At 54.0% G+C, this 23,153-nt stretch overlaps 1 protein-coding gene across 2 annotated transcripts; it reads left to right on the top strand.

Moving 5' to 3' along the window:
- Positions 1-1,383: 1,383 nt before the first annotated feature.
- ZNF274 (zinc finger protein 274) lies at positions 1,384-22,507 on the top strand. Of its 2 annotated transcripts, none has more exons than XM_070402225.1 (8): positions 1,384-1,415; positions 1,806-1,872; positions 4,653-4,779; positions 5,441-5,536; positions 17,552-18,043; positions 19,715-19,812; positions 20,504-20,630; positions 21,410-22,507. In XM_070402225.1, exons 2-8 carry the CDS (start codon positions 1,840-1,842, stop codon positions 22,306-22,308), a joined length of 1,872 nt encoding a protein of 623 aa, XP_070258326.1. In that variant the 5' UTR covers positions 1,384-1,415; positions 1,806-1,839; the 3' UTR covers positions 22,309-22,507. The 2 variants fall into 2 exon arrangements, with proteins under 2 accessions (XP_070258326.1, XP_070258327.1); XM_070402226.1 differs by lacking the exon at positions 1,384-1,415 and adding an exon at positions 1,426-1,507.
- Positions 22,508-23,153: the final 646 nt, after the last annotated feature.

Raw genomic sequence — 23,153 nt, 5'->3', positions numbered from 1 at the left:
GTGTGAAGGAGGCAGCCCATCAGTGATTCTCTCTCATCATTGCTGTTTATCTCTCTCTCCCTCTCCCTTCCTCAATAAACATATATATACGATTTTAAAGTAATTTAATTATTTGAATCTTTTAAAAAATATTATTGATTTTTTACAGAGAGGGAGGGAGAGGGATAGAGAGTTAGAAACATCGATGAGAAACATCGATCACCTGCCTCCTGCACACCCCCTACTGGGGATGCCCTTGACCAGAATCGAACCCAGGACCCTTCAGCCTGCAGGCAGAGGCTCTATCCATTGAGCCAAACTAGTTAGGGCAAAAATATATATTTTTTAAAAATCTATTTTCACCGCTTTAACTTCTACCCAGCTTTGGTTTATCTTTGCAAGACCCATCTGCAGTGGTTCTCAACCTTCTGGACCTTTAAATACAATTCCTCAAGTTGTGACTCAACCATAAAATTATTTTCGTTGCTACTTCATAACTGCAATGTTGCTACTGTTATGAATCATTATGTAAATATCTGATATGCAGGATGGTCTTAGGCGACCCCTGTGAAAGGGTCGTTCGACCGCCAAAGGGGTCGCGACCCACAGGTTGAGAACCGCTGAACCACGGTGTCTGTCACATTTAACTCAAACCTTTCCACGGGCCCTCGCTGGGCTTCCGGGGAAAGTCCCCACGAGACCGTGGGCTGGTTTTAGTCACGCCCCCAGCACTGCAAGCCCCGCCCCTTCCGTCTTGCCGTGGACACACATTTAGCCCCGCCCCCGCGTACGTATCTCAGTACTGTCGCTCCCTCAACCAGAGGACGTTAGCCCCGCCCCAAGCTTCCGGCCTGCCCCTCCTCCAATCCTAGGAACTTGGTGGACATTAGCCCCGCCCCCTACAGGCTGCCCTTCCTGTCCCCGCCCTCCTCCACATCGAGAATTAGCCACGGCTCCATCACTTCCGACCCTAAGCGCCCTGCTCTCTCCCCAATGGACGTAATAACCAGTCTCGTCTCCTACCAACTAGTTCTAACCCAGTCAGCACTTCCGGCACAGTCTTCTCCCCGTTCCTTCTTGCTCCAACTTCCGGTTCACCCCACGCGTGGGCGCCCCCCTGGGCGGGCATCACTTGTCTCCCGGCCTGCGTCGCCGCCCACGAAGGGGTGGTTGGGACTTTTCGGCCTGGCGTGCACCTTCCCCCTCCCCCGCAGTTGTCCTTTGCCCGGCGGGACCGCCGGGGGTGACACGGGTGAAAGCCCGCTTCCTGGCCGCCTTGGCTTCGTCGGCCGCCCCGAGTTGCCCAGACAAGATGGCCGCCGCCTGGGAGCGGCCGGGCGCGGCGCGCCGCGGGGGTGTCTGGGAGTTGTAGTCCCGGCCCGAGCACTGACGCACTTGGCCGCGGGGCGACGGGCGCCATTGTGCACTGCGCGCGGGTGAGTCCGGAGGGAAACTTCCGCCCGTCGGGGACTCGGCGGTGCCGGCCCAGCCCGCGGGCCTCCGCCTCGGGGCTGGGAGGGGCGCTGCGGTGGGTGTTGGGGGTCCCAGCAAGAAGGCAGCTCCCTGCGGGCGTGGGCTGGCCGACGCCCTCCCCTCACCGCCCCCCCCCCCCCGGGCGTGGGCGGGTGAGGCCCGGAGGCGGCTCCCGCCAGATGCGGAACCTGGGAGGGGATCCCTGCCCTTCGGGAAGCGGCGTCCAGGCGTCTGGGGGCAGGTGGAGGCCACCCCTCGGGGCGTTTCCGGCTGACCCTGCGGTTTGGGGACCGAGGCGGGGCCCCGGGGCGTTGCCCTCACGCCGCTCCCGCCTCCCAATTCCATCCTCTTAGGACTCCGCCCGTTCCCGCCATCGGAGAGGAAAGCATGGCCTCCGGGCTTCCCATGGCCTGGGTGCATGTGAGTAGGGGCCTCCTTAGGTTTTAGGGTACCCGGGCCTGAATGGGGGGGTGGGGGGGGGAGCGGACGGGGGTGGGGTGCCCCTGGGGCCTCGAGCCCAGGGTAGAGGGAGGGGCCGCAGGTGCTCAGCTTCCCAAGGGAGCATTACTGTTGAGGTGCCTAACTGGGATTCTAATACACCTATAATAATAATAATAATAATAATAATCTATAATAATAAAAGCATAATATGCTAATTAGACTGGACAGCCAGACGACCTTCCGGGTGTCCTTCCAGACGACCTTCCGGGCAAAGCTGGGCTGCCAGGGGCCAAACTCCTTGCACGAATTTCGTGTATCAGGCCTCTAGTATGTGTGTGTGTGTGTGTGTGTGTGTGTAGTTTTTTTTGTGTGGTTTTATTTAATATATTTTATTGATTTTATAGAGGAAGGGAGAGGGGGAGAGAGAGAGAAACATCAATGATGAGGGAGAATCATTGATGGGCTGCCTCCTGCACGCCCCCCACTGGGAATCGAGCCAGAATTGAACCTGGGACCCCTCAGTCCACAGGGCGACACTCTATCCATGGAGCCAAACCGGCCAGGGCTGTGGTCGGCAAACTGCGGCTTGCGAGCCACATGCGGCTCTTTGGCCCCTTGAGTGTGGCTCTTCCTAAGCCTTAGGAGTACCCTAATTAAGTTAATAACAGTGTACCTACCTATATAGTTTAAGTTTAAAAAATTTGGCTCTCAAAAGAAATTTCAATCGTTGTACTGTTGATACTTGGCTCTGTTGACTAATGAGTTTGCCAACCACTGAGCTAGGGCATATATATATTTTAATATACAAAAAGGATACTTATGTAATACCCTTTGTAATACTTTAAGAGGAAAATAAAAAAAATAAAAAAAAAAAAAATAATATACAGTGGGCCCTGACTTACAAGTGTCCCGACTAATGAGTTTTTTGAGATACCAGTTGTCTCTTGGCTGATTTTTTGCATTGAGTTGATAGCGTAATTTGAGTTAATGAGCTCCTTAACGAGCTTGGTCTCGGAACGAATTAAACTCGTAAGTCAAGGCCCCACTGTACACATTTTAAAGTACATTTTTCTTCATTTCAGAGAGGGAGGAAGAGGGGAAGAGATAGAAACGTCAGTGATAAGAGAGAACCAGGGGTGGGCTGCCTCCTGCACGCCCCCTGCTGGGGATCGGGCCCAAACCCCCGGGAATGGAACCCTGACCGCTTGGTTCCTGGGACAATGCGCAACCACTGAGCCACACCGGTCAGGCCAACCACACTCCTACTTATTTATATTTTTCATATTTAATTTTTATTTTCTTAAAAATATTTGTATTGATTTCAGAGAGGGAGGGAGAGGGGAAGAGATGGAAACATCAGTGATGGGTGAGAATCATGGATCGGCTGCTTCCTGATGCCCCCGCACTGGGGATGGAGCCTGAAACCCCAGAGTGTGCCCCCACCAGGAATCCAGCCTTGACCTCCTGGTTTATGGGTTGATGCTCGACCACTGAGCCACACCCACCAAGCCGATCACACTCATTTTTAGATTTGAACAGCCAGGCTAGCAGCAAAGCTAGAGGTGACATGAGCTCGGCCACTAGGAAAGGTGGCTCCTTGGCAGTTGAAGGAAGTAGAAGCAGTGCGGGAAGGGGGTGGGGGCTGCAGGCTGGGGTGCCAGGATTCAGTGCAGGGACTCCCCTAGGGGGAGACAGACACCCTGACACCAGTGTTGGAAACCCTAGATCCATAAGGAATGGGGAGGCTTTAACAGTGGTTCTCAACCTTGGCTGCACATTAGAATCACCTGGGAATCTTTTTAAAATCCTGATTTCTGGGCCTCATTCTCCGGAAATTCTGTTTCTTTGTTCCTAATGTTGTGGCCCCACCCCATAACAAAGAAACAGAATTTCCGGAGGATGAGACCCAGAAATCAGGATTTTAAAAAGATTCCCAATATGATTCTAAAGTGCAGCCAAGGTTGAGAACCACCGGGCTTTAAGAACATCAAGAACCCTCTTCAAACACCAATCAGAAAGGATATATGCACCCCTATGTTCATAGCAGCACAATTCACCATAGCTAAGATCTGGAAACAGCCTAAGTGCCCATCAGCAGATGAATGGATTAGTAAACTGTGGTACATCTACACGATGGAATACTATGCAGCTGTAAAAAGGAAGAAACTCTTACGATTTGCAACGGCATGGATGGAGCTGGAGAGCATTATGCTAAGTGAAATAAGCCAGTCAATGAAGGAAAAATACCACATGATCTCACTCATTCATGGATAATAGAGACCATTATAAACTTTTGAACAATAATAGATACAGAGGCAGAGCTGCCTCACACAGATTGTCAAACTGCAGCGGGAAGGCCAGGGAGGGTTGGGGTGCAGGAGGGAGGGGGGTAAGAGATCAACTGAAGGACTTGTATGCATGCATATGAGCATAACCAATGGACATAAGACACTGGGGGGTAGGGGAAGCCGGGGTATTGTCAAGGGCGGGGAAGAAAAAGGACATATATGTAATACCCTTTGTAATGCTTTAAGCAATTAAAAAAAAAAAAAAAAGAACCCTCTTCAGCCGTGTGGCCTGAGTGAAGTCCAGCTTGGGATTGCTCAGAGTCAGGTGGACGCAGGAACACCCGATGACACCCCGGGCACCCTCTCCGGTCCTCTGGTAGCCTGTGCCTGCCCGTCCTCAGCCCCCCCCACATCGTCCTGTCACTCGGAAAGGTGACACGCCCCAGCTGAACAGGAACCTGTGGCTTTTAGGAACCGGTGGCTTTTGAAGATGTGAGCCTGGGTTTTGACCCGGAGGAGTGGGAACTGCTGGATCCTGAGCAGAAGTCCCTGTACAGACAGGTGGTGCTGGAGAACTACAGGAACCTGGCCTCCGTGGGTAAGCCCGGCCTCCGTGTCCATAAAGATGTGCGCTTTGCTGCTCGATTGTGGTGCCGCTGACGTGTGTGTGTCTGCTTGGGCTCAGGCTGCAGAGGTCAGGGTACAAGAGTCGAGGCCCGGAGCTTGAGGGAGAGGGCTTTATTTTGTACCCCTGGGTAAAGGGCATCTTCGCCTAGCCCACCCCTCAGAGGCCTTGAATTCCAGGGGGCATGGTGTCTGCGTCCAGCAGCTGAGGGGTGGCGTCCCAGACCCCAACCCCTTCCATCTCTGGGGTTAGGGTGAACGTTTCCACTCTCAGGTCGGTAACTGGGCAACTGCATCATGACTCCAAGCAGCACTTTCCTGTTAAAAGCAGGACGAAGGGGATGGGCAGCCCGGGCTGGTGTTGTTTTCACAGCTGTTGTATTTAGCAAAAGAGAAAAAGCCCTGTGGCCCCTCTGACACACTTCCCTTGATGACTTGCTGGCCAGAACTGGGTCTCCTGCCAGCTTTACCAGGAAGGGAGTTCCGGAAAGCAAGCAGCAGCGGACACAGGCGGTGGGCGGGTTATCATCACTGCCCTAGACCGAAGTCACTTTCTAGGAGACCAGGTGCCACAGCAGGAAAGCATTTTCTTCCGAACACAGACCCCCAAGTCCCGTCTCTCTTCCTTTGGGCAGAATATCAGCTTTCCAAGCCGGAGGTGGTGTCTCGGTTAGAGGAGGAGGAACAGCTCTGGTCGGTGGAGAGAGGAATTCCTCAAGACACCTTTTCAGGTGAGAGCCAGGCATGCGGGAGTCCTGGCAGGGGTCAGGGTGTGCTGATGGGTTGAACGTGAACCTGGTGCTGGTGGTCGGTTGGTTCCACTCATTGTCGACTGCTCTCCCCTCATGTAAGCACCACTAACGGGTGTGTGTCCCTCGCCAGGCTTTTTTATTTATTTATTTTTTATTAATCCTCACCTGAGGATATTCTTTCCATTGCTTTTCAGAGAGAGGGAGGGAGACATCAACTGGCTGCCTCCCACATACGCCCTATCCAGGGGTGGGGAGTGAACTGCAACCCAGGTGGGTGCCCTTGACCAGGAATCGAACCCTCAAGACAGTCTAATCCACAAACCACCAGTTGGCGACAGCTGCTCCAATCACTGAACCACACCAGCCTTTCCTTTTTATGTTTACATATATGTATACGAATACTGTCCCCTACTCAACTATAGTTTGAAATAAGTTTTTAACTTTATGGTGGTGCTTTCAGTATAGAATTTAACAATTTAAGATGTTCAACACTATTATCAAGCAGGCTTTGTGTTAGATCAGGAGTGGGAACATTTTTTCTGCCAGGGACCATTTAGATATTTATAACATCATTCTCAGGCCATACAAAATTATCCACTTAAAAACTAGCCTGCTATATTTGGTCAAACATTTGATGAACTCACCCCTAATGCCTTGACAGGGCCAGACTAAACGATAAGGCCTGTGGGCCAGACGTTCCCCACTCGTGTTAGATGATTTTGCCCCACTGTGGGCTAATGGAAGTGTTCTGAGTGTGTTTAAGGTAGGCTGGGTTAACTGCATTTTCAAGTTAGGATATTTTCAACTTAGGATGGGTTTATTGGGACATAACGCATCCCTAAGTCGAGGGACATTTGTATATGTTTATGTTTTGGGTTGTTCTTAATACAGATCTACTTCATTTTAAAAGATGCAGTATAGTTCATATTTAATTTTTCTCTTGATGGACATTCAAGTTGTTGGAAAAAAATTCCTTGTATCCATTTTATTTTTTGGCACATTCAGGTTGGTTTTTCTTATAGGTAGGATTTATAGAAATGGAACTTGAGAATCAACCAAGATGTAAGCTGAAAGTGGTAGCAACAATTTGCTGTGTAAAATCCTTTAAGCCCTGGCTGGTGTGCTCAGTGGTTAGAGTGTTGGCCTTGCCCCAAAGGGCTGCAGGTTTGATTCCAGGTCCAGGGCACCTGTCTGGGCTGCAGGTTTGATCCCCCACCGATGTTTCTCTCTCTGTCTCTCCCCCTCCCTTACACTCTCTAAAAATTCAATGGAAAAAATATTGTCTGGTGAGGAGTAAAAAAAATAAGTTTTAGGATTTACTTATTTTTATTCCTGCTCTAGGCTCTATATCATACATAGGTAGGTTATACAAGTATTTTTGTTTCCTAGTTTCTTTGGGTTTTTTCTTAGCTGTTTTACTTGTCTGGCATTTCTTCATGTTGTATAGCGTAGGGCAGGTGTTCTTTCAGCGCCCATTTTCAGTCTAGGTTCTTCCACTTATTGGAAACACCCTGTTTATCATGAACTAGTTTTTTTGTTTGTTTTCAGTCCTAACCTGAGGATATTTTCCCCCCATTGATTTGGTCCTGAGGGGCCAGACCTTCCTGAATGCACTTCAGCCTGACCTAGGAGTTTGCTGACTCCAGCTTGCCGAGGGAGACGGGATCAGGGCTTGTGCCAGCACAGAGACCATGTGCAGGAGGCTCAGCAGGACACTCGCCCTGGCCAGGCGTCAGGGGACAGCGCCTGGCTCCTCTGCCATCAGGTCCTGTCTGTGTGTGTCCCTGAGGGACGGTGCCTTGCTCCTCTGATGTCAGAGTCCCTTCACCTCACAGCACCATGGAAGCCCTCCTGTGTCTTGTGCAGGGCATTAATCACGCTGGTGGTGCCGTCGTGGACTTTGCGGTCTGGTAGTTTATAGCTTCTGCAGACAAGTTGCACAGATGGGACCATGCTCACATAAATATGGTGCATCCTGAGGGAAAGGGCCTGGTGTAAAGGGAGCGTGGGGATTATTCACAGGAGGTGGTCGGGGACACTGCGGGGTGATATTCAAGCTGATTCCGAGGGCAGGGGCGCGTGGAGGGGGGATTCTGCAGACTTTTTTTTTTTTTAATATATTTTATTGATTTTTTACAGAGAGAAAGGGAGAAGGATAAAGAGTTAGAAACATCGATGAGAGAGAAACACCAATCAGCTGCCTCCTGCACACCTCCTACTGGGGATGTGCCCGCAACTAAGGTACATGCCCTTGAACGGAATCGAACCTGGGACCTTTCAGTCCGCAGGCCGACGCTCTATCCACTGAGCCAAACCGGTTAGGAGAGAGCTTCCAGGCATGGAGACAGAGTTTGGGGTGACAGATTGGAGCTTGGCATATTCGGGTGTGCCGCGCCGGCATGGCCAAGGGTGAACCCTAGTGGGGCTGATGAAAGGCTTAGAAAAGACAGACATGAGAACGAAAGCTGGTCTCGGTGGGACGCTGCCCTCTCTGATGGAGAGAGACAGCCACCACAAGCCATGTCTTTATTTTATAGCAGATGCCATGAGGCAAAGTAGGAGAGTGATCAAGATGTTTACAACATTCTCGTTGGTTTCAGCCCTACTCAACTGCATGCACCTGAACTCTATCACTCAGACACATGGGGCCACGTGTTTGGACCACAGGTTCAAGCTTAAAGCTATAGCTGTTGGCTAATTGTGCTGGGAAGGCTCTGCCCTCCAAGCTGGGACTTGCACGTGGCAATGAGACGACTGTGCCCTCTCCTCAGTCCAAGGCTTGAACCTGTCCAAAACACTGTAGCAGCTACCCATATTCGGGGAACAACATGTCACCCAATTGGGGGCAGGGGGCAGGTAACTGTCAGTTATTGGTATGCAGCTGAAGTTCAGCAGGTGCACGGGGCCCACTGTGCAGGTGGTTTGATTTTCAATGAGGTGTATGTGGCTTTTCACAGCTCACTCTGGGGGCTTGTGAAGAAAGAACGGTGGTAGGCAGCTGGAAGCCGTGGCCGAGGCAGCATCTGGGGAAGAGGTGATGGTACGTGGCCTGAGAGAGCAGTCGTGGGGCTGGCATGGTGCTTCTCCCCATTCAGAGGTGGACCCAGTGGGCTGGGCGAGTGACTGACCAAGGGGGCAAGTGAGGAACTTGCCAGCAATTCCATAGGCAAAGGCTTCCAGGAACTTCCTGTGACTAGTCTTTGTTACATGTGTATTTACCATATAAGTTCTTTTTGTATCTCATTCTTAAAATACAATAAAGAAGAACTTTTGGCATTATGCAGTGATACGGGGAAGTCTGGTTAAGGCATAGGTTTTTGAAGGGTAAAAATAGAGGTTTTGTTTTTCTTATTATGTTGAAATACTTTTTTGCCCTAGCTGGTTTGACTCAGTGGATAGAGTGTCAGCCTATGGACCAAAGGGTCCCGCGTTCAATTCCTGTCAAGGGCACTTATAAATAATAATAATAATAACAATAATTTTTTAAACAACAGAGTTTCATGAAGAGTACAAAGAACTCCCTAGTAACTTTCACCTAAATTCAAGGGTTTGGAATTGTCCCATGTCTTGACCCATTCTGTTAATGAGTTATGAATGAGAGGGGACTTAGAAGTTTGTAAGTTGAGTGCACCTGTCTGAACCTCAGGAGGCCGGGGCAATGTATTAAAAACATGGGAATCATAGGCGTTTGGAATGGCATGCTTTACTGTTAGAGGAGACAGCCATCTCTTGCAGTGGCCACTTTCTCCCAACACTGCTATAGCTGTGCTATAGCTCATGCGGAGGATGGGGAATGAGTGGAAACCAGGCCTTTCTGACACAGCTCAACTCACATGCCCCTCTGGCTCCCCATGATTGCAACAGTGGCAGCATAGGCGTTGGTGGAAGTAGAAGGAAATGGTAAACACTTGAGACAGAGGGCATTCATCTTCATGTAGGTGCTGATTTGAAAAGATGTGAAGATAAGGAATATGGAGAAATATTTTGTTTTGTTGTTGTTAATCCTCACCCAAAGATATTTTTCTATTGATTTTTTAGGGAGAGTGAAAAAGAGAGGGAAAGACAGAGAGAAACATTGATGTGTGAGAAACACATCTACTGGTTGCCTCCTGAGGAGCCTGCAACCAAGGTACATGCCCTTGACCAGAATCTAACCCGGGACCCTTTGGTCTGCAGGCCGATGCTTTATCCACTGATCAAAACTGGCTAGGGCATATGTGGAGAAATATTTGATGGCACTCAGATCTTCAACCATCACACAGTGTTCTTTAAAGAAGGTTTTGCCATATGTGTGGTTCGAGTAGAAAACTTGACACATAATTTAGATTTAACCCTTAGGAAAGCAATGGAATGAAGACACTGTTTTGAAGGTCATGATTGTAGGAAAGCTTGCAGGACATTGAACTTTTTTGATTTGTCAAGAAATTAAGCAGAAGATGAGCCCTACAAATATGAATGTGGCAACTCTCAAAGGAATACTAACATTAGTAGGGGAAAAAAATGAGAATTTTGTTGGAAGAGAAGAAAATCCTTCTCTACACATGGGAGACTACCATGCAGAGACTGAACGGAGTTAGTCCTCTTCACGAGTTTTCCACATGACGACTCAAACAGACGTAATCTGAGGAATATGACCATAGCAGGAAAGGCTTCTGGTCTGATTCAGTCAGTTTTGAGAGAATTCATACTGGACCCCAAAAAAATCTAGTCATGGAAAAAGTTCTAACACCAAGTAATTACATCTGAGAAATCTGAAACCATGGGGATGTGATTGCTGTGGAAAGGGCCCAAGGAGTAGCTCTCTCGTTCAGCCTCACAAGTCATACTGGAATGCGCCTGAGGATGTGGCCAGTGTTAGGAAGGCTTCAGGAATCACAGAATCCACGGCAAGACCTTCAGTAGGAGTCCTCATCGTGTCCCGAAACAGAGGATTCATATGAGAGGTCACGCTCAATGCAACCTGTGCAGGTGAAAGCCACAGCCTTGGTCTCACCTTACCTGACAACAAGCAAACAAAAAGCCTTACACTGTATTGAACCAACCATATTGAAGAAGAATGAAATGTCTCACTCTGTTTTTACACCAAATAAGTCATACAGGAGGCAAACTGCATAAAACAGATGATAAAAGTATACAAATAAAACAGGTCCTGCTTTCCCAGCTTGTCCTGTTATCTGACCTGAACACCTGGAACAAATATTTCAATTTGTGATGTGTCCCCAGTTGCTAAGACAGTCACTGAATCTCTGACTCAGGAAACTTGAGTGAATAAGTGCTGCATGAGGGCGTCTTAGAGAGAGCAGACTTTGAAGACAAGGCAAGGCTTTGCGATGAGAGTGTATAAGGGATGATGAAGGAAATCTTAAGATGAAATAGTGCTATGAAGAACTCTGAGAGCGCACATCCTTGGAGATAGGAACCCAGCCTGGAAGAGTGTGGTCACATACTGTGAAATCTTTATTTGAAAACACTATGTCCTCTGTCACCTTCCATATACCTGTTTTGTTCTCTAAAGCCCATGCAATCTTGATCCTTTCACCTGGCACCACTCTCCTGGATATCCAGATGTAATCTCCAGGGTAATTCCTTACCTATTAATTGAATATGAAGAGAAACAAATGAACTAAGCATAGCAAACATTTTGGGGCGGGGACACCTCCAAAAGATCTAAGGAAAGAAGATAAATCAGATCAAAGCAGGAATAACTGAATCTGAAATGGAGGAGAAAAAAATGATCCAAGAGCCCATTTTTGGGGTAACTTTGATTAAGCAAATAAAGAGTCAAGGTAAAAGACTATACAGGGGGGTGAAAAAAGACTATACAAGGGAAAACTATACAGATATTCAGCACCACATGTAGTTGTTTTCATTATACTGCTTTGCCCAACTGTTACAAAGGATGAGCCAGATCTGTGTACTGGATGAAAAATATCTCTATGATATATGTGCGTTTCTTAAAATATCTTTTAACCGTATGTGTCTTACATATGTAAAGATACATGGACGCACATATTATATATGCCTTTTTCTTTTTTTTTTTTAATATATTTTATTGATTTTTCACAGAGAGGAAGGGAGAGAGATAGACAGAGTTAGAAACATTGATGAGTGAGAAACATCAATCAGCTGCCTCTTGCACATCCCCCACCGGGGATATGCCCGCAACCCAGGTACATGCCCTTGACCGGAATCGAACCCGAGACCTCTCAGTCCGCAGGCTGACGCTCTATCCACTGAGCCAAACCGGTTTCGGCAATATATGCCTTTTTCTTAAAAACATACACATAAAACACAAATATGAATGTGTGTTGATTGCTTGTGGCTGGCAGGATGTAGAAACTGAGAGGTTGTGAATACAGCCCAAGAAGGAAACTGCGTGGAGGGTGATGTTCCATCTTAGAGGTGCTGCCCGTAACTATGCAGCGGCCAGTTACATCTCAGTCCTGATCTGGGCAGGGACTGCCTCCCAGCTTTCTGTTAAAAGATGGTTTCCATGCCCTGGCTGGTGTGGCTTAGGGATAGAGCGTCCTGCTGACTGAAGGGTCCTGGGTTTGATTCAGGTCAAGGCACGTGCCCAGGTTTTGGGCTCAATCCCCAGTAGGGGGCGTGCAGGAGGCAGCTAATCAATAATTCTCATCTTTGATGTTTCTTTCTCTCTCTCCTCCATTCCTCTCTGAAATCAAAAATATATTTAAAAAGAAAGATGGTTTCATGGAACATGAACAATTCAGACAGAATAGGAACACAGACTGGCAAAGGCTGACCCTCTGAAATAGTAATGAATTCAGAAATGTGAACAATTAGCCTTAGCCGGTTTGGCTCAGTGGATAGGTTGTTGGCCTGGGGACTGAAGGGTCCCAGGTTCAGTTCAGGTCAAGGGCACATGCCTGGGTTGCAGGCTCAATTCCCAATGGGGGGCATGCAGGAGGCAGCCAATCAGCGATTCTCATCATTGATGTTTCTACCCATCTCTGGAATCAATAAAAAAATATACATATAAAAGTGTGACAAATTATAAAATAATGCAGAAATTAATAGTTTTGCCTTATACCAGGAATAACCAATTGAATACAAATGAAGGAAAGATTTTGTTAATACTTTTTGGAAATTGTACCCAAGAATAAATTAAGGAATGGACAGGCTTTATTTGAAGAAAGTTATGTTAGTGGAATGTAGAAGAATTGAATAGGTGTAAATGTTAACTTTTGAGGGCTCACAAAGGCTAGAAGTGTATAAAGTTAGGACTTAAGTCCTATAGCCCCCAGGGAAGTGCCGCTGGAGCCACTTTACCGTGGGAACAGGAATGCCACCTGCTGGCCTGGCTCCTCTGGGAAGCAGCAGGTGGGGGTGTGAACCAGGTATCCTCTTACTCTGAGGCCTGTACTTCAAGCCATGGCTCAGACTCCCAAGCAGGTGGGGACTTTGTAGCAGCAGCAATCCTCCCAGGATAATTTCTACATAGGCCACAGTTTCAGTGCCAGTGAGATTTTCTGGAATTTGACAGAAATGGGAAATCCAGGCAAAAGACTAAAAGGCCCTTAGAAGCCATGTTGAGTCAACAAATACTGCTTGAGCACCTGCCCGAGTGCCTAGCGCTGTCTCTGTTGTGGGTCACGGTGAGGAACCAAGTGGGGAGGCCCATCTCATTGGCCTCTTTCATTCCAGAGCACATGCAGCTGATTGAACTTAGTGGGACTGGCCTTCCTTCAAATGTTCCTTGGTCGTGTGCAGCTGGTGGCTGCGAGGTGGGACAGTGCAGATCTAGGACATGTCTTTCGATCAAATTCCCTGGGCAGGGCTGCTATAGAGGTGAAGAGGTGACAGTAAGTAATTACTGGACCAGAGACTTGGAGATGAGTCAGTGCTCTGAGAGAAATGACAATGGGGCCTGCTGGGGAGGGTGGGTAGTGTGCGTGCTTTGGAAGTGGGCAGGAAGACAGCTGTGAGGAGGTGACACATGAGCTGAGAGCTGGATGGGAACATGGGAAAGACGGCCTGGTAGGGAGGTGGCCAATGTGAAGACCTCTGGGTGAGACACACTTGGGCACATCTGAGAAAAAGTGAGGTGGTGGTGATGAGAAGTCCCCTTTGGTGTGAAGGGCATGGGAGCAGGGTTTGTATCCCTGCTACGTTCCCCGAGGGCCCTGGGCAGGGTTCCCAGCCTCTCCCAACATGATCTTCTTTGTGTAAAGGTTGGACACTTGTTTACTGAGACCATGGGGCCTTAATGAAATGGCGGCTGCTGTTGTGGACTCCAAGACTGCCTGATATCAAGGTGATCATCCACACCTTCAGCAGGTCCTTCTCTGGGCCTGGGTCTGGTGTTTCCGGTGCACAAACCCAGTTGGCAGCCTCAGCAGTCACTGTAATTGGGTAACTTAGGTTTGTGGGCCGTGGCCGACATACACCTGGTTAGTTGTCAGCTTCGTTAGGAAACTGCTGTGAGGGACCCACTTAGCTTGGGAGAGAAGCAGGTGACAGAAGGCGCGTGAGAGGAAAACAGCAGCTCCCTTCAGCCTGTCCTAGTTGCAAGTGAGTGGATTACGTGGCCCAGGCTTCCCTGGGGCACTCGGCTGGTGGGCCGAAGCCAGAACCTCTGTTCCCCGGCAGATGGTTCACACTACGATTTTTTTTTTATGAAGGTTCAAAAGCAGTGTGCTTGCAATAGAAACCGTACCCAGAGTTTTAATCTCTCCCCGGGCTAGTGGTGGGTGGAGTGTCACACACTCTCCCAGTGCTGGCAGTGGCAGAGCCTATGCTCGCCGCCAGTCAGCCACGTGACCTCGGGAGTAACGCCGTGTGCAGTCAGCCATGTGACCGCGGGAGTAACGCCGTGTGCAGTTAGCCACGTGACCGCGGGAGTAACACACGCGTGTGCAGTCAGCCACGTGACCGCGGGAGTAACCATGCTGCCAGCTCTTTGGACCCTTGCGTTTTCCTTCCCACCAGCACAGAGCGCCCATCTGCTCTCCTGTCCCTGGTGGACTGGGAACAGCTGCGGGCCGGCCTGGGGTCCGGGCTGTGTAAGGGGGTGGGGGGCGGGCTCAGCGGGGAGAGTCCCTGGGTCCGTGTCACATTCAGTTTCCACTGCGGGTGGTTGGTGCGGTTGGAAGTCCAGCTGGGGCTCAGCTGTCAGGGGTTTTGATGGTGACCGCGCAGAACCGTGTTGGCCTTCGGGTCCCCTGGGCGCTCGGCACCGTAAGGACCGCTGAGCTCCTGACACCCCGACCCAGGTTCTGCGGCTTAAAACTACACGAGCTCACATTTCTGAGTGAGCACTCAGCGCAAGATTTTGAAAAGCACCCCAGTGCCCCCAAGGATAAGAGAAGAAACTAAATTCATGACCAACATTAAAGGAGAAATAAGTCCGTCAGAACCGGGGGGGAGGGGAGGGGGTAAGAACCCAGCGGTTACTTTAAGGGAGAGGCACCGAGTCAAACGCCCTGACGAACCAAGGATCCCAAACCAACATGTTCAGGGTCAGGAAGCTGCAGCAGCGCGGGGATGAGGGCTGCTCAGGGTCCGGCCTCTCCGGAGGCGCCCTGCCCGCATCCGCTGGGGGCTCTGGCCAGGGGGCCGCGTTACCTCAGAGGGAAGTTTCCAGCCTTACGAGCTTCCATTTCAAGAAGTAAAACAAAACCAAAAAAAAGAAAGAAATACTACGCCTTCGAACCCAGGACTTGGGTGGGGGCGGGGCGGGGCGGGGTGAACCCCGAAGCCCCGGCGTGGAGGTCAGCGCCAAAGGGAGTGGGTAAAGGAGTGAGGGGAGCGGGTCCCCGTGGAGCCCGGAGCGCCTGCGGCGGACGGCGGAGGTCGGGGAGGGCAGCGCTGTCATTCTTCCGGGGGCGGGTGGGGGCCCCCCTGGACCCGGGACGGGAGCGCCTGGGTGGCGGTGAGACCCGGAGAGCGAGCCCCGCTCAGCTCAGCTCGGGGCTGTGGCGCCAGCGCAGCGCCCGGGCGGCCCCACCCGCTCCCGCGCCCCTGTGGGGTCTGGAGCCGGGGACACCGCGCCGGGTTAGAAGGACGTGGGGGGTTGGATGGGAACCCGGGAGGCCTCCGAGAGGCGGGGGGGGGGGGGCGGGTAATGGGGGCGAAGGGGCCGGGATGCCGGCTGCGGTGCGGGAGGGAAGGCGCCGCGCTCGCTCCCGCGGAGCCGCAGGGACGGACTCGCAGACGGTGAGGCGCGCGGGCGGCTCCTCGGGGGTCGGCGGACCCGGGACCAGCCGGGCGAACCTCCGTCCTGGCGGCGTGGCGGCGCCCAGGTCAACATGGCGGCGCCGGAAGCCCGGGCCGTGGAGGCTCCTGGGAGTTGTAGTTCGCGGCGTCCCCCCCCCCCCTCCGGCGCCTGGCTGACCGCCAGTTGCGGGGCTGCACCGCTGCTCCTAACGTCGCGTCCATTATTTGCATCGGTTTTCCCCCTTTTTTCCCTCAAACGCAGCCGCAGCTGCTCGTGGTGACTTTCTGTCCTGCCTTCACCTCGCTTTCCTGTGGTGAGGAGGCTGAGGTCCGTGTGGATGTTCAGGCTCCGTGGGCTCCACGGGCTTCGGAACCGCGTCCGGCGTCGCAGCGCTGGGCCGGGTGCGGGGAAGGGCGGTCTCGCTCCCCGTCCCTCCCCCTGAAGTCCGTGAACTCCCTGCCGGGGCTTCGGGGCTTCGGGGTTCACCCCGCCCCGCCCCATCCAAATCCTGGATTCGAAAGCGTAGTTTTTCTTTCTTTTCTTGGTTTTGTTTTTACTTCTTGAAATGTGTTAAAAATACTTTTTTAAGAGGTGCTTGCTTGTGGAGCCCGAGAACAGCTCCGGGGGCCCCTCTCTCACGGTCCCCGAGAACCGCGTCCCCCCGGGTCCCTTTCCTTCCCGCAAACCGCACGCACAGCCGCTGCCGGGTGCCCGCTGTCCTCCTCCGCTTTTCGCCCGGACGTGCCGGCCACTCCTGTCTCCGTCTCTGGCCGATCCGATGGGGGGGGGGGGGGGCGTTTCTTCCCGAGGAGCCGCTCTGGCTCTGCGCTTCCTCAGACCCCCCCCCCCCCCCCCGGGTCAGCCCCAGCCCCAGCCTCGGCGGAGTCCCCGCCCCGCCCTGTGCTCCCGCTTCCCTGAGCCGCCTTCCCCGCCTTCCCCGCGCCCGCCCTCCTGGAGCCGCCCAGGCCTCTCCTGTGGGGACCGTGGGCTTCCTTCCTTCGGGTTCCTTCCTGGGCTGTTTCTGGTTCGGACCTGGGCCGGGCCTCTGCACCCGCCGCTGCCGCGCTTCCTCACACCGCTTCTCCCTCAGGCCCGCCCCGCAGCCCCGCCCCCCGGGAGGCCGGCCGCCCCGGGCCCGCGCTTCCTGCCCGCACTTCAGGGGATGGAGCCACACCGCGGGGCCGGCGCCTGGCCGCTCCCTCAGCCCCGCGATCGGCCCTGCGCCCCTCTTCGCGTCACCCGCTCCCCGTGGGACATAGTTCCGGGGTCCACGCCCATTTTCTTTCCTGTTTGTTTTAAAGTAACTTCTCTAACGTGTCGGCGCCTAGTTCCAATAAGCATAAGCCTGAGGCTGGAGCGGGCAGGTTCGGGGCTCCTGGCTGCACCCGGGGCAGCGGCTCCGGTGTCGCTTCCGAGGAGCTGCCCGCGGGGCTCCTACCCCGCGGGAGAGGGGGTGCCGGCCCCCGTGTGGTTCCCCCCCTGGCGGCTGGGCCTCCCGGGCACCCTGTTCGCCCCTGTTACCGGAGGAGGTATCCCGCGGTTTCACTTTGCGCTTTCCGGTGGCTAATGATGTTGAACGTCTTTTCATGTGTTTCTTTTTTAAATATGTTTTATTGATTGTTTACAGAGGGGAAGGGAGCGAGAGAGAGAGAAACAGATGAGAGGCTGCCTCCTGCAGCCCCGCTGGGCATGGAGCCCCACCCGGGCCCGGGCCCTGACCGGATGGAGCCGTGACCCGGTTCGGTCCATGTGCAGCCCCCAGTCCCGCCCGAGGGCGCAGTGCTCCCTGGTCACGTCTCCTCCGCTTCTCGCTCCAGGGCGTCCTGAGGCTCCGGACCCTCCGCCGGACCCGCTTCCCGCCGCGGCGCCGCTGATGCAGATCGAGGTGGTGGAGGTGCTCTCCCTGAACGAGGAGGCGGCGCGCTCCCGGAACGCCCGCATCTGGGCCCTCTACTCCGGAGACGGAGACGGAGACGAGGGCCTGAGCCCCGAGGGCCCCGGGGAGCCCACCCCGCCGCCGGGCAGCCACCCCGCCGACCCCGAGGCCGCCCGACAACGGTTCCGGGGGTTCCGCTTTGAGGAGGTGGCGGGGCCCCGAGAAGCCCAGGCCCAGCTCCGCGAGCTGTGCCGCCAGTGGCTGCGGCCCGAGGTGCACTCCAAGGAGCAGATGCTGGAGGCGCTGGTGCTGGAGCAGTTCCTGGGCGCGCTGCCCGCCCAGCTCCGGGTGTGGGTGGAGTCTCAGCACCCGCAGGACAGCCAGCAGGCGGTGGCCCTGGTGGAGGATGTGACCTGGGCATCCGAGGAGAAAGGTGGGTGCCGGGGCCAGTGCGGAGGGGGCACCCTGTGGGGCGTCTTGGGGGACGGGGGTGGGTGCATCGTGCTGCGGGGTCCCTGCCGTGGCCTCAGATCAAGGGCTTTGCGAATCCTCCCTGGACCCAGCTGTGGAACCCTGGGGCGGGGGGGCTGGCCCTGCCTGTGCAAGGAGCCCCCCACAGGCTTCTCGGGGAGCTCTCCAATAAGCTGCTTCAGTGCCCTCCAGGCTCTGCCCACGAGCCAGGAGGAACCCCGACTTCAGTCCCACAGGCGTGTCGGGGGTGCCTTCCCATGTCCCCCATGCGGTGGGGCTGGGCACACCGTGGTGACCAGGACACAGGCTCCTGCGCTCAGCAGGCCTCGGTCTCGCAGCAAAGATGGGAACGTGACGAACGGATGCGTGTGAGACGGGAACATGACAGATGAGTGTGTGAGGTGGGAATGTGGCGAACGAATGCGTGTGAGACGGTGGAGTCGAGAGGAGCTAGAGGGCGCTGGTCGTGGGGCCGTGGAGGCCAACTCCTGGTACGAGCAGAGCTCAGAGGCAGCAGGATGGGTGTGCCGGGGGGAGCACCCCCTGCACAGGCCACGGTGGAAGCCGTCACAGCCTGTTCCGGCATCAGAAGGGGGGGCAGGTCTACAGCAGGAGCGCCGGGCAGGGCCCTGGGGAAGGTCCCTGGCTCAGGGGGAACCGAGCCCTGAGTTCAGGGGCAGCGGCAGGTCTGAGCGAACTTCCCAGACTCCTCGTTGGCAGCAGGTGTGGCTGGTGGGCTAATGGGTTGCTTTTTTTTCCTTGAATTTATTTATTTATTTATTTATTTATTTATTTAGGAAAACATTGATTTGTTGTTTCGCTTATTTATGTATTCTTTTTTTTAAAAAATGTATTTTTATTGATTTCAGAGAAGGGAGAGGGAGAGAGAGAGAAACATCAATGATGGGAGCGAATCATTGACGGCTGCTTTCTGCACGCCCCACACTGGGGATGGAGCCCACAACCCGAGCATGTGCCCTGCCCGGGAATTGAACCGTGACCTCCTGGTTCATAGGTTGACGCTCAACCACTGAGCCACGCCCACTGGGGTCTTATTTATTTATTTTAGAGAGAGAAAGACATCAATTAGCTGCCTCCCACATATGCCCCGATCAGGGATGGAACCCACAACCTTGGCATATGGGGTGACGCTTTAACCACTTAGCCGCCCAGCCAGGAGGGGTGGCTGCCTTTGGGAGCCGAGTCCATGGGACTGGCCTCTGTGTGGCTGAGGTCCATTTTGCTCACCTCCCTTCCCCATGCATCACCTGATGGGTTTTTTTCTTTTTTTAAATCCTCACCTAAGGATATTTTTTTATTTTAGAGGGAGATACGTTGATGGGGTACACGGAGGTTGGGGAAAGTTAGGGCTGAGCAGGGCTGTTTCCTGAATTGGAGGAGACTTGGCAGAATTCTCATCAGGACGGGTGTGTCGGGAGAGCGGGTCTGTCCTGGGGCAGGACAGTCCCACCCCCCACAGTGTCAGGCGGGGACAGGCGGTCGGAGGACTCGGGGGCCAGAGGTGCGGGCTTAGCCTCTGAGGAGAAGATGAGTGGAGCACACGGAGCCCCGTGGGACCAGAGACGGGCTGGCCCTGTCCTGACACCCCTGACCCTGTGCTGCTCTCTCCCAGCTCTGCCTGCCCCGGGCCCCACCTGCCCTCCGGAGACCCCAGCTCAGCAGGAGGAGAAGGAGAAGGAGACGACCTGCCCAGCGGAGGTCCTGCCAGAGGTGAGGGGAGCGGCACCCCTTCCTGCTCTGTCACAGCTTCCCCTGGGAGGGACCCCCGCCCCGCCCCCGCAGCCTCCGGGCCAGGCCTTTCGGAGTTTCCAAGGGTGAAGGGCAGGAGAGCGTGACAGAGACGGTCTGAGGTTTGCCGCAAAATAACCAGAGTTGTTGAGGCTCAGAGATTGGCCCCAGCCCTGTGTCTGTGGCCCTGGCCAGAGCTGCTCCCGGCGGAAGCTGCCTCTGCAGGAAGGTGCTGGCTCTCCTGTGGGGTGACCTGGGGGTGCTTCAGGCAGGCTGTGTCCAGGGGCTCCCCGGTGGTGGAGGGCTCTCCAGCCCATCTTGTGGCTCTGCCTCTTGTGGGCAAAATGCCTCCCAGGTCCAGGCAAAGGGCCGTGGGAGGCCTCTCCCCCTGGCGTCCTCATGGGCCCCTCAGAAAGGACTGATCCCGGTCACGGTGGCCTGGGGACGCCCCACACGGTGGCTGTTGTTCCCCCGTGTGGGTCGGCTGCCCGGGAGTGGGACGCGCGGGGAGTGGGGAAAGGTGACCTGCACTCAGGTGTAGGCGGCGGAGGTACCTGCCACTCCTGGTGAAGTTGGGGCTCTGCCTCAGCCCACACCCCTCCCCGCAGAGCAGGCTCTGTCCCCTTCGAGGGCTCCTGACCCTCCTGCTGAGCAGCACACTGTGGCCTTGCAGGAGCCAGTGACCTTCCTGGACGTGGCCCTGGACTTCAACAGGGACGAGTGGGAGCTGCTGGACCCCACGCAGAGGACCGAGTACCATGACGTGATGCTGGAGACCTTCCGGCACCTGGTCTCCGTGGGTGAGGCCTCGCCCTCGCCCTCGCCCTCGCCCACACTGCCCTCCGCGTCCGAGTGTGCCTTCTCTGGGCCCAGCTGGAGGGTTGGGTGTGCCCTCAAGAGGCCCCTGCAGCCCTGGCTGGGGGGCTTGGTTGGTTGGAGTATCGTCCTGTAAGCCGAAAGGCTGCAGGTTCGATTCTGGGTCAGGGCGCATACAGGAGGCAACCGGTCGATGTGTCTCTCTCACATGGATGTTTCTCAAGTCCCTGGCACCAGCCGGGGCCTGGAACTGGCCTGTGGCCCTGAAGGGTGGGTGTTGTGTGCACGGGGCAGCCTCGGTCCCACTGAAGGACCTCACTGGGCGTCTGTGGGCTGCACAGGAGGTGGAGAGCTGGCAGACACCCCGCCCGGTCTCAGGCAGTGTCCCCGCTTGGCTGCATCACTGCTTCTCTCAGTCGCTCCCCAGGTTGCAAGACTGCACTTGGGGGAGACCGTCCCCAGCTTTGCCCTGGCCGGGGGTCTCAGCTGGGGGGAGTGTTGTCCCGCACGCCAAGAGGTTGCGGGTTCAGTTCCCCATCAGGGAACATACCTAGGTTGTGGGTTCGTTCCCCGGTCAGGATGTGTACAGGAGGCAACTGTTTCTCTTTCTCTCCCCCTTCCTTGATAAAATGAATAAAAACATACCCTCAGCTGAGGATTAAAAAACACATAAGACATCCCCCGGCTTTTAAACGTAATTGTCCTGCTCTCAGCCCACTTCAGCATTTCCTCTGCGTCACCCACACCTTCTGGTGTCTTTCAGGCTGGGAGACTACAGTGGAAGGGGAGCAGTTACCCCCAAAGTCAGCTGTTCCTGCGGCAGAACCAGCCCCCGACCTGAAAGTGGAAGAGCTCTCGGGGGCTGAGGCCCAACCCTCTACCTCAGCGGAGGCCCCGCAGGGGGCGGCCCTGGAAGCTGGGGACACGGCATTGCTGCCCGTGGGGCTGGCCCAGGAGGAAGCCCTCTCTGAGAAGCAGCACTGTGAAAGCCCCAAGTCCCTAGCAGACAGGGGTCTCGCCACAAGCCGCGCCTCCCTCCGGAAAACTCTACCCCGGAAAAGCTTGCGCAGGCATAGCTCACGCATCAGAAAGGCAGCGAGTGATTCGCAGGTAAAAACCCAGCAGAGCCGCCAAGGGGGCAGAGCCCGGGAAACCAGGAGCACCCCGCAGGTCACGTTCATACGGATCCACAAGGGGAGCCAGGTGTTCCGCTGCAGCGCGTGCAGCAAACTATTCCGGAACCCCAGGTACTTCTCCGTGCACAGAAAAATCCACACGGGAGAGAAGCCCTACGTGTGTGGGTTCTGCGGGAAGGCCTTCATCCAGAGCTCCTCCCTCACGCAGCACCAGAGGATTCATACTGGAGAGAGGCCGTTCAAGTGTCGAGAGTGTGGGCGGACCTTCAATGACCGCTCGGCCATCTCCCAGCACCTGAGGACTCACACCGGAGCCAGGCCCTACCTGTGCAAGTTCTGCAACAAGACTTTCCGCCAGAGCTCCCACCTCATCCGCCACCAGAGGATCCACACTGGGGAGCGCCCCTATGTCTGCGACAGATGCGGGAAGGCCTTCACCCAGAGCTCACACCTCATCGGGCACCAGAAGACGCACAGTGGGGCTAAACGCAAGAAGAGACACCGATCTAGCGCTAACGCCAGTTGATGAGACGCTGCCTTCTCAGCCCAGTCCTGCACCTGAACCTGAGTGGTGTGGTGGGACTCAGGCCTGACCCCAAAGCACTGAATGACGGTGTTCTCAAGACCAAAGGACCGCCAGGGGCCCCGTCCTGCACACACAGGTGACGTGGGCATCGTCGATAATGAATGTGACGGCTGGAAAACAGATCTAGTTTTTTACTCAATGAATTTGCAGTTATGATTTGGTCATTATATTACTGAAAGCTAAGTGCTTACAATGAAGTGGGTGCACTGACATTTGTAGTAAAGTATTTATGTGTATGAACAAGGACTAAAAGAGAAGATGGATAAGTAAACTATATTTCTGGGGTAGAATCTGCATATTTTCCTATTTAAATACCCTTCATTATTGTTGTGATAAATAAGCAATGTTAACACACAAGAATGGAGCCCTGGCCGGCAGCTCAGTTGGGTGAAGCATCGTCCCAGTCACCAAAAGGTTGCGGGTTGATTCCCAGTCAGGGCGCCTATGGGCAGCAACTGATCAATGTTTCTCTCTCCCCTTTCCTCTCTCTCTAAAAAATCAATATTTAAAAATCCTTGGGGGTGGAGGGAGGCGGGTAACAAAATTAATTGGGGTTTTCTTTTAAAAAGGATGGAGGTCGTCAGACCAATTCTAGCAGGTTCTGTGCAAGGCTGCAATCCCTCCGGCCCAAGATTCCAAGTGAGTCAGGATGAATGTCATTGCGTCCCGTGTCCCGTCAAGATACAGTGAGATGCAGGGCACGGGGACATAGAGAGCAAGTCCTAGGGCAGCGATGGCGAACCTTTTGAGCTCGGCGTGCCCGCATTTTGAGAAACCCTAACTTA

Source organism: Myotis yumanensis, unplaced genomic scaffold, assembly GCF_028538775.1.
Source record: "Myotis yumanensis isolate MYYU_CA2020_CCGP unplaced genomic scaffold, mMyoYum1.0.hap1 SCAF_23, whole genome shotgun sequence".
In the NCBI taxonomy this organism is placed as follows: Eukaryota; Metazoa; Chordata; class Mammalia; order Chiroptera; family Vespertilionidae; genus Myotis; species Myotis yumanensis.
This window is presented reverse-complemented; position numbering and strand designations above follow the sequence as displayed.

Excerpts from the sequence above, each read along its gene's own strand:
- ZNF274 (XM_070402225.1), top strand. The coding sequence starts at position 1,840 with ATGGCCTCCGGGCTTCCCATGGCCTGGGTGCAT. Across the intron at positions 5,537-17,551 it reads TCCTCAAGACACCTTTTCAG|GGCGTCCTGAGGCTCCGGAC; the intron begins GTGAGAGCCAGG and ends TTCTCGCTCCAG. Across the intron at positions 20,631-21,409 it reads CCGGCACCTGGTCTCCGTGG|GCTGGGAGACTACAGTGGAA; the intron begins GTGAGGCCTCGC and ends GGTGTCTTTCAG.